The sequence below is a fragment of the Rana temporaria genome, chromosome 2 (genome assembly GCF_905171775.1).
Source record: "Rana temporaria chromosome 2, aRanTem1.1, whole genome shotgun sequence".
Lineage (NCBI taxonomy): Eukaryota > Metazoa > Chordata > Amphibia > Anura > Ranidae > Rana > Rana temporaria.
The window spans coordinates 286,553,307-286,569,901 of NC_053490.1; the positions used below are offsets into that span (position 1 = coordinate 286,553,307).

Consider the following 16,595-nt stretch of genomic DNA (forward strand, 5'->3'; position numbering starts at 1 on the left):
GCAGAGAGGCTAATCTTTGTGATACAACCTGTGTACACAGCCCAGAACCAAGAGACTAAGGGCATTTGGCCCAAGATTTACCTGATTGTATTTTCTATGTCTGAATCTAAGTCCAGGAAGCCGATGCTGACCATGGGTGATGCCAGAACACAGATGGCTCCCTTTTCCTGGGAAAAAGGGAATCATTTACTTTTTAATTTGAGTGGTAATTACTAAACAAAATGAATAAGTATTACATTTACCCTGTACATGTTGCTTAGCATGCTTGTGCATAACATGAAAAAATATATCTCATGCTAGGACCGAACTTCAATGAGAAGATAGGGAGCTAAGTAGGCTTCAATGCTTCCAAAGTATGCTACTTATTTAGACCGGAAAATTGTGACAGTGATGGGCCTTGTGAGTTTGATGTAGTGCTCTGTATTTAGCAGTTTTGGGATTATTCAATCATTTTAGGAAGGGATTTGCCTTAAGAGGTTTGCTGAGACCCTACACTGTCCTCAAAACCCATGACTGTGCTTCTAAATGTGACTATGGTTTGAATGCAGAGATTTGATCCCTATAAAGATATGGTAACGCCACTACAACGTGTCCACCTTACCCCCACAGGTATCTCAATCATTGAAACCGCCCTTTTGAGAGTAACCAGCTCATGTCCGAAATTACCGTCCTAGTGTTTTTCTATAATAATATAATGCCCCCCCCTTCCCTGCCCCCCCCTCTCATCTGCATTTCCACCATGTAGTTTTTAGGGACCCCCCACAGAGGATCCATCCAGTTATCTCTGAATGAGCGTTTTTTCTTATACATTTGTCGTTCATTATTAACATTGTTATATAACTCACCTACGTGCACAACGCCTGGGCTACATGGTTTATGATTTATGTCAACTGTTACGTGAAAAATGTACTTCATCCTTTTTTGCCATATCTTGTAATGTAATTTCCATCAATAAAATCTATGGAAAAAAAAGAAAGATATGACAAAGTAAAACTATAGGCAAAACTTTTTTTTCATTTTGGATAGAGAAAGGCAGGGTTATAACCAATGTCAGATTTTTTTTTCTTCATTTGTGTCCCAATGTGAAGCTTTTCCTTCACTTCCTGTCCCATAGGCAAAGAGGAAGTGAGAAGAAATTCCTGAAAATTATGGCCATTCCTTAGGGACCCCCAGATCACCAGAACTAGTTTCCCCATTGGAAGATTTCCCCCCTATTACTATTCTGTGGATAACCCAACATTTTGGGATTTTCTTTTACTTTCACTTTCAATGATAATGGCAAACAGGAAAAATAGAGAGGAGGAATCTCCTTAACCTGCCTGGCGGTATTCCCGAGTCTGACTCGGGGTTAGATTTTCCTGCTGCGAGCGGTAACCCCGAGTCAGACTCGGGCTTGCCTCGCTAGATCCACAGGCATGGTTTACTTACCTTGTCCCTGGATCCAGCGATGCCACCGCGCTGTGTGAGCGAGCGGGACCTCGCTCGATTCACACAGTGCCTCTGTGTGACGCCGATCTCCATTCCCTGCGACGTTACGACGCACGGGGACGGAGAACGGCGCCAAATTCAAAAAAGTAAACAAACACTTTACATACAGTATACTGTAATCTTATAGATTACAGTACTGTATGTAAAAAAAACACACCCCCCTTGTCCCTAGTGGTCTGTCCTGTGTCATGCATGTCATTTTATATAATAAAAACGTTTCTTTCTCCCTGCAAACTGTAGATTGTCCATAGCAACCAAAAGTGTCCCTTTATGTCAAAAATCGTTTTAGATCAGCTAAAAAACAGCGATAATAAATTATAATCACTTGCAGAATTGTGCGATAGCGATTTGTGGGGAAATTTGTCATTAAAAAAAAAAAAATAATGACAGCAACAATTCTGCAACTGAGCAAATTTCAGTGATTTTGATTTGATTACATTATTGAATAATTTTTATTATAATTATATTATTATTTGTTATAATTATTTATAATTATTTATTATATTATAATTTATAATTTTGTTTTTAAAAAAATGTCATACCCGGGATGCCTATTAGAATTTTGTTTGGTCAGATTTAAGTGAGTTATTTCTAAAAATTACAGACCTACAATATAAAAAGCCAAATTTCCTTGCAAATAATGGTACCGCTTTCAGCATGTTTTTTCTGAAAGAATCATACCGGCAGGGAGGTTAATGGGGGCCCAGCCAGTAATAAAACTGACAGGGGTTCCAATCCCTTTCCACTCTATCCAAAACTAAAAGGTTTTGTCTTTAGTTGTACTTTAAAGGGGTTGTAAAGGTACCATTTTTTTTCCTAAATAGCTTCCTTTACCTTAGTGTAGTCCTTCTTCACTTACCTCTTCCGTTGATTTTGCTTTTAAATGTCCTTATTTCTTCTCACTTCCTGTTCTTCTGTCTGTAACTCCACACAGTAATGCAAGGCTTTCTCCCTGGTGTGGAGTGTTGTGCTCGCCCCCTCCTTCGGAATACAGGAGAGTCAGGACGCTTTCTACGTTGCAGATAGGGAAAGGAGCTGTGTGTTAGTGGGCGTCCTGACTCTCCTGTAGTCCAAGGGAGGGGGCTAGCATGACACTCCACACCAGGGAGAAAGCCTTGCATTACTGTGTGGAGTTACAGACAGAAGAACAGGAAGTGAGGATTTCTCAGACGAAATAAGGACATTTAAAAGCAAAATGGAAGGATGCGGTAAGTGAAGGAGGACAGATATTTAGGATTTTTTTTCTACCTTTACAACCCCTTTAAAGATAAACCCTTGACATATCTATCTGTACCAGTCACATGTATCCAACTGATTCTAGCATGCATAAAAAGTACCTTCATTTTCTAGACTTCCTAAAAAAGGTTTTACTGTACTTTTAAACAATACTGTGGAATTTCTAATTAGTACTGTTAAATAACTTACATTAAAACAAATGTGTTAGACTGAAATGCACTGGAAGAATATCAATAGCTGCAGCATGCATAGAATGTCTCTATATAATTAGCTGGCCCAGTTATTGTATTTATGTGGTGGTAGCTGTCAATATTTCAGGATTCTTGGTTTACAGTAATGATGGGGAAATGATTTGAAACTATTTATATCCCAGTCATATGGTATATAGCTACAAAACAGGCACAATGATTTGGGGATTCAGGAAGTTCATATATGTAGATCAATACATATTGATTAGAATGCATGAGTTGTGTAATAGACATTTTAGTGCCACCAATCAGCAACCTGTTTTGCAGCCACTGCCACATTTAACAGTTAGTATGAGGTGTAGCTGGGTAATTTTTTGCCATATTAAAATTGTTTCAAGGGTCTACCTAACTTTGAGGGACTGGTGGGAATGCTTTGAACCTCTGTATCCCAGTTCTGCCCTCTTCTTCCTCTGACTCCATCAAGTATTGAACCCATAAAAGTTGACAGCAAAATCCCACATCCAGATACTGGAAAGACACTCAAATACCAGATATGTTCATGTTGGAAATGTAAATCTGCGGATTAGTAAATAAAAGCATTGAGGTGCTAGATATTCATGGTCAGTATTCTGCTTCTATCGTGGTCCAGTGTTGATTTACCAATGTCCACTACACACTGGGAGGCTGCTATCACTTATTGGCTTCTGAGTACTACTCTTTGGGACTTATTTACTAAAGACAACTAGTCTGATTACAAGAAATTTCCACTTCTCTATGGAATTTACTTTTAGCTTAGTGAATGAGGGAATCTCTGCTGACTTCCATCATCAAATTATGTGCAAGCAAATGTACTGTTTTTTTTTCTAGCATATGATTAGGTATTCCATGAAAAATTATCAGACTATTTGCCTTTAGATAATTAACCCCTTTATGTCATTAATTGTAAAAAAATTATGTTATAAATTAATCCATCTATATAAATATGCAGATACATTTGTAATGTAGCACCTGCTTTTCAAACTCAACAGAGTTTAAATTAAACTTACTATACCAAAAAAAGGCAAGAAATGTCATAATTTTAGTAGTCATACATCATTCTCCCGTTGAAATTTGGAAAAAGAATAGATAGATCAACAAGTAAACCAGTTCCCTAGTCTTTTTTCCAGAACAACACTATGGCAAGCTTATGGAACTGAGTGGGTTAGCTAAACCATTTACATGTAGCTGGAAGCGATGTCAGGCTGCACACACACACATTGATTTTTATATGCCGAGTATAAGTTCAACAGAGAACACTCAGTCTTCCTTCCCTTAACACAATACTAGCTACACATCACAGCAGAAGACCTTCTCCATGGAGTCCTACCTGTGTCACAGTGAAATAAAAAGGTATGTCTACAAATGCTAGCTGAAGTGCTCTGTTTTATATATATTTCTATGTTTTTTATTGCTTTAAAAAAACATATAGATGTAACTGTAGCTGCACAGTACATAAAAGAGCTTTAACTATTTGCAGTAAACAGTAAAAAAAATGTGATTGAACAAAATCTTTTGTTCAAATAATGTCCAAGATGAAACAGCGGTAGACCATTATTCTCCAACAAAAATGATACATAGAGTGACAAAGAACAGATATAAAGAATGTAGTCTGAAGCTGCTCTACATGCATTTCTGCTGTAGTATGTTTCCAGTGTTATGTCTTTAGATCAGGGACTGCTGGTGCTAAGTTATAATATTGGACTTCACCTTGAAGATACATCTAGTTATATTCCATGATGTTGATAACCGAGACCATTAAAAACTTGTATAAGTGGCGCCCACAGGAAATGTTTTATGTTTTATGTTTGTATTTCTCTTTTGTGTTCTTTTTTTATGATGCTGGTAAAACGGATGATGGTGTATCTATCTCTCTTCTGTCCATATTAATCTATATGTACTTATCTATACTTATCTGTCTATATACAGGGAGTGCCATACAAATTTCAAACTGCTGTTAATTTTATTTACCTAGAACCCTATGTGTTGGTGAGCAGAAAATGTGTTGCGTCCGAACAACGTATATTTTGCCTTGATGTTCACAAAGATGATTAGTAAAGACAAAAGGGACATTCATTTATTTGTTCTTTGTTCATTGATTTATTCAAAACAACTACCGCAAAAAAATATAAATTCTGAGCCATGAAAATTGTTGTTCTTGCCACAAACTTATGAACAACTGATTATTATTAATGTGATTTTAAATGCATTGATATAATTGATGCTCATTGAAGGTTCACATAGATGACTTATTTCCATATTACAAAAAATTGAAAAGGACCACTATTGTGAAACGTGTATTCTGATGCTTGTATGTGGTTATTACTTACTGTATGTTGATTTTATGAATTCCTTTTTAATTATGAATGCTTTCATTTATATTTTTCTTTACATTTACATGCACACCAAAAAAGAATAAAAGCATATCTAAACTGAAGAATACAAATGTAATATATTGCAGCTAGAAGTCCTTAGATGTGGAAGCTGTATTCATATTGCTTTTTTCAGGTTTTTCTCCTTTATTTTTTCCTGGTGATCTTTCTAATAACACATTTCCTCAACTAGGGTGACAACGCTCGCTTACAGTATGGTATGTAATGGACATGATCTATTTACACTACACTATCTACAGAACACTATAGTTCACAGAGCTAATATCACTCACTGAAATGTACACAGGAGGTTATAAAGCTCACTGGATTACTGGCAGGACCAACAGATATTTTGTGTACGTATCAAATAGATGAAACAAAATGTTTTAAATTGTATATTTAACAGGCCAAAAGAAAGCAAATAAGAGAAGTTCATTGTTAGAGGTTACGTACACTTTCGACCACGTGAAATAAAGGTAACTGTGTTGGCACACCTGTTAGGTCTCGTACACACGACCGAGTTTCTCGGCAAAAACCAGCAAGAAACTTGCTGGGAGATATTATTTTGCCAAGGAAACCGATCGTGTGTACATTTTCGTCGAGAAAACTGTCGAGAAACTCGACGAGCCAAAAAGAGAGCATGTTCTCTATTTCCTTGACGGGAATGGAGAAAATTGGCTTGTCGAGTTTCTCGACAGCCTAACAAGGAACTCGATGAGGAAAATGATGTGTTTCGCCCGTCGAGTTCCTCGGTTGTGTGTACGAGGCCTTAGTGTTATAGCTTGTCCTAACCCTTGACACTGTCACTTGTACTGGAAATATGGACACACAAACACTGGAAGTCTTCATGTAAATGTGGTGATAATAAAACTAAAGAAATTAAAAGAACAAAAGGTATTTATATAGTCATTACCACCATTACATGCATTAACCACATTCAAATGTCAGAACACAAACATTTTTGTGGTAGTGGCCCTTTAACTCTTATCTTTATTTTTCTTTGTAACAGATCTACTGATACCCTCCACGATCGTGGTGGCCAGTAACATGAAGTAAGATACAAGTAAGTTCTGATTAAAAAACAGCAATTTTAAAGCATGGGATGTAAAGCCTCATACACACGGTTCGATTGTTGGAAGGGGATTGACTGTTGACAGACTTTTTGTCCTAAATTCTTACCGTTAGTACCCTCCTTTAGACAATTGTTTTAACATTTTTGGCCAACAAATGTTGGATGGCAGGCTAGTAAATTTTCGGCTGACAATGGCTCCACGTCTGATTTTCGTATCATCAGTACACAAGTCCGTCACACAAAATTCAAAAGTACAAACACGCATGCTCGGAATCAATGCTCACCAAACACAAAATTAGCAGAAGGAACCCAAAGGGTGGCACTCTAGAGCGAAAATTCCTCGTAGTACGTCACTACGTTCGTGTTTGTGGAACGACAATTGTGATCCTGTCACACGCCATTTTCACAAAAATCAGACGCTCAGTTGGCCAACCAATGTACCGTGTGTGAGGCTTAATACAATACCTTTTTTTAGGAGTACTCCTAATCCATCTGTGTATTGATCTGATTATCCCGTTAGATTAACACAGTAAGAATCACGAAGCATATTGTTTTTAACTTTTATGAAATTACATTATTTTCAAGTACTGATCTACAAATGATCTTCTTTGATGAAAAACTCATAGAGATGGTATAAGCTACAACCAATAGATGCTTTTCAAACTCATTAAAATGTTTAGCATTCCTAAGAATGTATTATTTGTCAGAGAAATAGTTTTCTATCTTGATATCAATATATCTGTTTATTGTACTGCCTAGTAGACAGGCATAAGCAGTATGTACCTTTGTTGTATTCAACATATGTCTATAACTTTCTGCAGATTATAGCAGTATATTAAATATTATTATTTAGGATTTATATTGCAACAGTTTGCGCAGCGCTTTACAAAATGAAGGCAGACATTACAGTTACAATACAATTCAATACATGAGGTATCAGAAGGCCCTGCTCGTTAGAACTTACAATCTAAGAGGAAGGGTCAGGTGATACAAAAGGTAATAACTGTGGAAATACAGAACAACATCAGATGGTAAATTTTTCAATGTTTGATGCATTCATAATACATTATTTACTTTAATTACTGAATCATACATGTAGGGCACTAGAAAAAGCCAGTCTAATACTCACTATTTAATTATATTACAGTACATTGATTACAGTTAATCTTATATATTTCTGGAAGATATATATATATATATATATATATATATATATATATATATATATACACACACACACACACACATATACACAGTATCTCACTAAAGTGAGTACACACTTCACATTTTTGTAAATATTTGATTATATATTTTCATGTAACAACACTGAAGATATTACACTTTGCTCCAATGTAAAGTAGTGAGTGTACAGCTTGTATAACAGTGTAATTTTATCTTGGTCTCATCAGACCACATAACATGGTTCCAGTAATCCATGTCCTTAGTCTGCTTGTCTTCAGCAAACTGTTTGTAAGCTTTCTTGTACAACATCTTTAGAAGAGGCTTCCTTCTGGGACAACAGTCATGCAGACCAATTTGATGCAGTGTGCAGCATATGGTCTGAGCACTGAAAGGCTGACCCTCCACCCCATCAATCTCTGCAGCAATGCTGGCAGCACTCATACGTCTATTTCCCAAAGACAACCTCTGGATATGACACTGAGCACTCAACTTCTTTGGTTGACCATGACGAGTGGAACCTGTCCTGTTAAACTGCTGTATGGTCTTGGCCATGGTGCTGCAGCTCAGTTTTAGGGTCTTGGCAATCTTCTTATAGCCTAGGCCATCTTTATGTAGAGCAACAATTCTTTTTTTCAGATCCTCAGAGAGTTCTTTGCCATGAGGTGCCATGTTGAACTTCCAGTGACCAGTATGAGAGAGTGAGAGCGATAACACATAATTTAACACACCTGCTCTCAATTCACACCTGAGACCTTGTAACACTATTAGGTCACATCACACCGGGGAGGGAAAAATGGCTAATTGGGCCCAATTTGGACATTTACACTTACGGTGCACTCACTTTTGTTGACAGTAGTTTAGATATTAATGTCTGTGTGTTGAGTTAACTTGAGGGGACAGCAAATTTACACTGAGTGAATAAATATATGACTGATGTGCAAACCACAACAAATCAACAAGACATGCAATAAGTAAAACGTGCAGTGAATCCAGTGCAGGAAAAGGTATCAAAGCTTGTGTAGACACCTATGTAATCCTGAAAACATGACCTGTGGGGTGCCTTGAGGACTGGAAGGCAATTACATCACCACAGTGGGAAGTAAAACTGAACAGAGCAGGTATTGAAACACTACAACTTGACTAAATTGATCAAGTTTAAGAAGGACGTATGTAACACAGAGGGAGTACATTGATTATTCATATCCACTGCCATTACCACATTCCTCAGCCGTGTTTGATATTACAAGGAGGAGATTGTGAATTGGAGAGGACCCTTGTGATTTAAACTTACCTGAAGCATCATTAGACCCTTTGGGGTCTTTATCTGAGCTCAGAGGCTGATGCACACTTGTGGTGGATTACGGATGGTGGAGGAGAATGTGACTACACATTAAGATTGGATGCCTTTTCCTGCACTGGATTCACTGCACTTTTTACTTATTTCATGTCTTGTTGACATTGAAGATTTTGTTATTTATTCATCTGTATGGTTGGTTTATGGTTGGTCATCTTTTTTACACTTATATGAATGTGGATATTTGCATTTATGAACTTGAATTTTAAATATATTTTTATCCTTTCTAATATGCATATGTACTTTTGCACTGTATGAATTATTCCTAGTTATTGAGTTAGCGCCACATATACTATTTATTATCAAATTTAGAGAAAATTGAGTACTGTCCGTGATACTTTTTTTATTTGCACTAACATACAATTTTTCAGGACAAGCTTTCGGGGTGTTACCCCTTCTTCAAGGTCCAAGCAGTACCTCAAAAGTCCAAGCAGTTATCAAATTTACACTGTTATACAAGCTGTACTCTCTCAGTACTTTACAATAATGTGAGGGGAGTACTCAATCTTTGAGATACTGTGTATATATATATATATATATACACATACATATACACATGGCTTTTTTTCTCACAAAATAGGTGCAGGTACTCTTGAGTCACCCCCTCTCTCCTCCCTCCCCCTACCCACCTCCGAGCACTGTCCATTGGTTCAATCTCCTACCCACCTCTCTGTACTGCCCCTTTTCAAGAGTATAGAACCAAAGTATCATGTTGTGGTTCTAGGTAATTTGTATGGAATTTGTTAATAGCACAAAAAGCAGTAAAATAGATTCCCTGCAATCAGTACCAGTAGACCCCCCCCAGCAACAATAGATTCCCAAGCAACAATAAATCCTCCCCTGTAACAATAAAGCCCCCAACAAGAATAGATTTTCCAGCAGCCAGCATCAATATTTGGGAGATATTTTTTTGCCGAGGAAACCGGTCGTGTGTACATTTTCGTCGAGGAAACTGTCGAGAAACTCGACGAGCCAAAAAGAGAGCATGTTCTCTATTTCCTCGATGGGAATGGAGAAAATTGGCTTGTCGAGTTTCTCGATGGCTTCACAAGGAACTCGACGAGCAAAACGATGTGTTTCGCCCGTCGAGTTCCTCGGTCATGTGTACGAGGCTTCATAGTTAGAAGGAGAAACTTACCGGAGTGTAATGGTGCCCAGGATATCCACCTCCCCCCTAATACAGATAGAAACTTTAGTTAGAAGACATCCATATTAAAGAACACTTGTTTGTAATTTCAAATATCTTAAGGTAAAAGTCATGGCTAAGAACAGAAACTACAAGCTGCCTGCTTTTAATTTGGTTAACCCAAAAAAATCTCTGTATGCCTTTCTAAAACTTTTTTACTTTACCAGGGCAGGGCCTGACTTTTAAGGCTAAATAGTATCTGACAATAGGTAATATGCAACTTCATTACCATTATGCCATCTTCAGGGCTACTGGTATCGGTCACTTTGTAGTGACAACTCTCTGTTAATGCAACACCCCACCTGGCAGAATACTATGGCCTCTGTTAAAATGGCATTCTTTGGGTAACGTGAAACTCCTCTGACTATTAGTACTGGGATCATTATTTTGGCACATGAACCCCACTATGCTATGGGTTCCTTTTCCTTTATTACAGCCCTTTCCTGGCAACTTGGCATGCCTTTAGCAACACATCATTTGGCCCTGGCGACTTGGTATTTTTTTGACAGTATTGCATCATCCTCTGTGCTGGATTCAAAATGGCTCTGTCACTCTCAACATGTAATTGTACATTGTTAAGAGAAGTCTAGCACAGTGTAAGGCTGGCCATACATTATACAATTTTCTTATATAAATTTCCTTTAGATTTTCCAAAACCTTTGAATATGAAGTCACACCTAAACACTTTCAATTTGTATGCAGTCAGGCATACTCTTTACATAATTGAAGGTACATCTAAAGGAAATTGAAAAAGAACTTTGCATAATGTATGGCTCAAGTGAAATATAGGAGAGTAGATATTCACAGCCCAAACATCCAGTTCTCACTGCAATTAATTATACTATGTATTATATCAGTGTATTTACTTTTCACCCACTGCTATTTAACCACATTTGTTATCTGATTATGTGCACAGTTTTGTTGCAAAAGTATATCTGGCATCATTAATTATGTTTAAAGTATATGTCAAGGGGACTCCATACTAAATTTTACACTCAACACCTTGTAGCCTAAGGACAGCTATATATGAAACCCCACAGGGCCACCCTAAACCATCAACTCACTCTGTGGGCTGAATGTAAATATAAGTAGTTTAAATGTTTTTCTCCAATTTCTATCATTTGGTGCCTTTAAGCCAACCATGTAACCTGTGAAGAAAGGGTGCAGGCCTGGCCCATTATATGTTAAAGCTTAGATAAATGTGTTTTTCTCTCAGAAGCAGTGTTTATGAATTAGGCTATTGAGAATAAAGAAGGTAGCTTAGCATGATATTAATATGACATATAAATTACGTTGTGCTGCTGAAAAAAATTAGTTACCTTGATGATCTCATTATAAATGGGTAGAATGGATTCATATAATTCAGCCTTGTATCAATGACCAGTTTACATTAACAAATTGCATCATGAAGTAACAGTTCTTCTGTTCCTCTGATTTATTTAGTGTTGAGATGGTGGACTAAAAATGGGAGACTGGAATTTCCTTGGGGTAATCCTGGAGGAAGTCCACATTCACTCTACTATAGTTGGCAAGATCTGGCTTACTATCCTGTTTATATTTCGAATGCTGGTCTTGGGGGTAGCAGCTGAAGAAGTCTGGAATGATGAGCAGTCACAATTTGTATGCAACACAGAGCAACCTGGATGCAAAAATGTCTGTTATGATCAAGCATTTCCTATATCTTTGATCAGATATTGGGTCCTACAGGTCATTTTTGTGTCTTCACCTTCATTAGTCTACATGGGCCATGCAATTTACAGACTTCGAGTTCTTGAAAAGGAAAGGCACAAGAAGAAAGCACAACTGAAAGGGGAACTTGAAGGAGTTGAGTATGAGTTGACTGAGGATCGTAGGAGACTGGAGCGTGAACTCCGGCAGTTGGAGCAAAGAAAACTCAACAAGGCTCCTCTTCGTGGGTCTCTACTCTGTACTTATGTTATACATATATTCACTCGATCTGCTGTTGAGGTTGGCTTTATGGTTGGTCAGCATTTACTTTATGGTGTTCAGTTAGATCCACTTTATAAATGCCAGAGGGACCCTTGCCCTAATGTGGTTGACTGCTTTGTATCAAGACCCACAGAAAAGACAGTATTTATGTTATTTATGCAAAGCATTGCAGGTGTTTCTCTTTTTCTTAATATTCTGGAAATAGGACACCTGGGCGTGAAAAAGGTCAGGAAAGGATGTTTAGTAAGATATAAATTTAAAGATGAATTTGATGATTTTTATGTAATTAAATCTAAGAAGCACTCCACAATAACCCATACAGGCATTGGGACATCTTCTAGTCCACACAAGACCCTTCCTTCAGCTCCTAGTAACTACACACTGTTAATGGATAAACCAAATGATCCATCTGTATATCCAATATTGAATCCTCCTTGTGGATTTCATCCTATAGTAGATATGCGTACAGAAAACAATAATACCTGTATCCTTGATGAACAAGAAACCAAATCAGCTGATGAAGCCAACCCTGCAAACATGGCAGACAGCCACTTCCACAATGGCAGCTCCAACAATAATGAAAAGTTCACCAAAACTTATATTTCTGATAACAAAACTCCAAAAAGTCTACCACAAAGGAAAAGTGGATGTATAATAAGTCGATCCAGTGTTGAAAGTGCACCAGGTATTCCAATGGGAACAATGACTGAAATACCTTCTGAGGACACTATGGATTGCACTGTAAAAAATATTATTTGTTCTTCAACCAGTAATGCAGTCCGTAAGACCAGGAGAATTAGTGCCCCTTGGCACAATTCTAGAATGGGTGACAGAAGTGGTTTTGTTCAAGATTCTGTATGCAGCAGTAGGGGACGCTACAGCTTCAGTGCAAATAGATCATGGGCACTCTCCAAGTCTGACCTGAAGCGCATCAGTCGGCCAGCTACACCAGAAGCCCTAGGGGAGCAGAGTCCAGAATATAAGCAGAATAAGGAGTGTGATGGCTCTGTGACCTTCTCTCCATCTCGACGGATGTCACTGGCAAGTAACGCCAGTAGCCGGCGTGTCCCCACCGATCTACAGATCTAACAGTTAGTTGCTTTACCTACACATTACACTAACATCTAGATTATTTATGTTAGGCAGAGTTAGCTGACACTATACAGATTGATTTTGTTAGTATAAGAGTAACCTTTGTATTCTTTTATAAACTACTCAAAAAATGTAACACTTTAAGATTTTCTTTTTTTTCAATAATGCCTGATTATCACCACAAAGAATAATACACCAATGGACAATTTATGCATTCCTTTATATATTGCACACAAGGAATGCTTGAATGGGGGCAAACAAATGTGCTTAACATATTTGAGACTTAACATGATGAAACTGTCATATATTTAACAATATCATATCATATAGCTATTATAGAGTATACCATATGGTTCTTTTACTAACCAGAAGCCCCGCCAAAGAGGAACCTCGTTTTTTTCACCTTGGACAGAGAAATGGTGGATGAGTGAGGCCTAGACCAGAAGTCAGGGAACTTGTTTTGATATTAAATGTGATTGTTAATCTAAATCAGAGAGGCACACATCTAGCCTACAAAGTAACAGAAGGAACATTGCAGGGCCTGCTCTTAGATGGATTTTATTTTATTTTTTATTTATTTATTTTTATTGTTTATTTACGAAATTTTCAAAAAAAGTATACAGTGTATGACAATGTAACAAGTAAATTCAACTTTTGGTAGTACATAGCTGACAAATCTTAGACAATGTGGAGATACAGGTACACTCTGACACAAACATGCAAGATAATCAATTATCAAGGCAATGTAAGCTAGCCACAGTCCAAAACAGACAGAACTATAAAAAATTCAGCCATTACCAGAGAGGATATAAAAAGAACAAGAAAATTAAAACAAAGAATAACAAAAAAAAAAAAAAAAAAATTATGCACCATGGGAATCAAGACTCTTGAGAGGGTTCAGATAGGAAACCGGATGAGAACTCTGAATCATCCCACGTTTTCCAAATGCTCTCAAATAAAGGCAAGGTATCTTCAATCTTAGCAGTTAAATGTTCCATCCTATGCGTATCTATTATACTTGAAAGAACCTGGTGAATAGTAGGGGGTGAAGTAGAGAGCCATAGCCTAGGGATGGCTCTTTTTGCGGCTAAAAGGACAAAAGACATACGTTTCTGCGATGTCTTAGGCAGACCCGTAAGGGGTAGGCCCAATATGAAATGTAAAGGCGATAAGGGTACGGGGTGGGATAGCAGGGACTGTAGGAGCTCTTGAATCTTTATCCAAAAAGGGCTAATGAGAGGGCATTCCCAGAAAATATGAAAAAGAGAGCCCACGGCCCCCACACATCTCCAGCATAACTTAGAGAGGGTAGGGTCACGGGCATGCAGCAGGTCTGGGGTCCTATACCAAAATAGCAACATTTTAAGGGCAGTCTCCCTATGCACTACACAACGCAAAATCTTCGAAGTATTAGCCCATATTTTCCCCCAATCTAGCAACGAAATCGGGCGCTTTAGTATAGTAGTGGATTTTAGTTTTAAAGGTTTACATTTATTTCAGGTTCACTTTAAAGTGTAATATACAATTGTTTTTGTTTTCTGATGATGATTTGCCTGGAGGATACCCAAAACTTTACACATTATTAGCCCATTTATTATTAATCACTGACCCATGACTCTAATTTACAAATTATATATTTTACAATATATGCAAAAATATAACAAATACAGTATGAAAGGGTAATAAGGATGTTTGGTATTTTCGCACTGGGCCTGTGTCAGATAGATGAGAGCAGGTGTTGGCTTAAGGGTGAAGACAAAGGACATAAATAGGTTGATTTACTAAAACTAGAGAGTGAAAAATCTTGTGCAGTTTTGTAGCCTAGCACACATGGGCTGAATGTCAAGCGGCATTAGCCGGTTCAATAGAAACCAGATGACATTTGGCCCGCGTGTACTGCAGTCGTTCCGACAGAAGCTGGCCGTTTGGCCAGTTTCTGTCTAAGGGGCACGACTGAAAATGGTCTGCCGATCGGCTCTCGATCAACACCGGGTTGTTTTGGCAGGGGGCGTTCTCATCAGAACACACTGGAACAGCAGGGGAGATTGCTATAATGACGTGGGATAGTTAGTACAGTGGCTCCTCCTGAGCTGTTAGCTTTTTTTTTGAAAAAAATGTACTACAGTAGTGTGTACTAGGCTATAGAAACCAACATTTTGAACTCTCCCGTTTTAGTAAATCAACTCCAAAGTATCAAAGACATTTCTAGGAAGATTGTTTTCGAATGCCCAGAATATATTATGGTGGGAGAGGGGATGTGGAAGAAAAGTAGAGTGCGTAAGTGTAAAGAGGGTGTGAGGAGGTAAACAGAAAAGAATACTACAATTAGTCTGTTTATTGAATGGGGAATCTTGGGTGTTGTCTGATCAGATCATGTAGGTTTGGGAGTTTATGTAAGCAATCCACAGCGTCTACATTCTGGCGAAGAGAAAAAATACATCATAGTCACTATTATTTGTTCCATTCTCGTCATGCAATTTACTACCTCTACCCACTCACTACATCAAAGTTTACCTAAAGGCAAAACTTTTTTTTCTAGTTTTGGATAGAGTGGAGTGGGATTTGAACCCGTGTAAGTTTTATTGCTGTCTGTGCTCCTGTTAAAAGAAAATCCTAAATTTTGGGTTGCCCCCAGAAAAGGGTGGTATGGAAGGAATTCCCTTTATTTGCAGACATTTCCCCTCACTTCCTGTTTGGCTAGGGGACAGGAAGTGAAGGTAAATCTCCACAATGGGCCTCAGATGGTGAAAAAAATATCTGACAGGGGTTATAACCGTCCCTTGCTCTATCTAAAATGAAAAAAAAAGTTTTGCCTATAGTTCGATTTTAAGAGGCCCAGCGGATCTCCGATGTTGTGGCTATGAGGTAGACCCTAAGAAATGTTTTTTAAAAAGAAAGTAAACTTCCTATGCTTACATTTACCTATAGGTAAGCCTATAATAAGGTTTACCTATAGGTAGTGAAAATATCTCCTAAACATATACCGTTTAGGAGATATTTATATTACATGCAGCCAATGACATCACTGCATGCGCTCTGAACGAACGGGCATGGGTGCTGTACGTACTGAGCTCCGTGCCGTAAACAGCGGCTCACGCACGCATGTGCGGGAGTGATGTAATTGCGGCTCCGGCAATCACAGTGCCGGAGCCCGCAAACCCGGAAGAAACTCCAGGTAAAATGTCAGCCGTCTCAGCGGTGTGGGGGCGCCGCTGGAAGGCTTTGTTCTAAGGTAAGTATTTCACAAAGAGCTAATATGTGATGCATACTAGCTGATTATGCCTTTGTTTGCAGGTTTTTTTTTTGTTTGTTTTTGTATCCGAGTTCACAACCTCTTTAACCACTTCATCCAAAGATTTTACCCCCTTAATGACCAGAGCATTTTTAGCGATACGACACTGCGTTGCTTTAACTGACAATTGCGCAGTCGTGCAAAGCT

General features: G+C 38.1%; 1 protein-coding gene across 1 annotated transcript; it reads left to right on the plus strand.

Moving 5' to 3' along the window:
- The first annotated feature begins 4,041 nt into the window (after positions 1–4,041).
- Positions 4,042–13,292, plus strand: GJA9 (gap junction protein alpha 9). Its single transcript, XM_040337196.1, has 3 exons — positions 4,042–4,301; positions 6,330–6,383; positions 11,558–13,292. Exon 3 carries the CDS (start codon positions 11,579–11,581, stop codon positions 13,151–13,153), a length of 1,575 nt encoding a protein of 524 aa, XP_040193130.1. The 5' UTR covers positions 4,042–4,301; positions 6,330–6,383; positions 11,558–11,578; the 3' UTR covers positions 13,154–13,292.
- The last annotated feature ends 3,303 nt before the right edge of the window (positions 13,293–16,595 follow it).

Excerpts from the sequence above, each read along its gene's own strand:
- GJA9 (XM_040337196.1), top strand. The coding sequence starts at position 11,579 with ATGGGAGACTGGAATTTCCTTGGGGTAATCCTGGAGGAAGTCCACATT.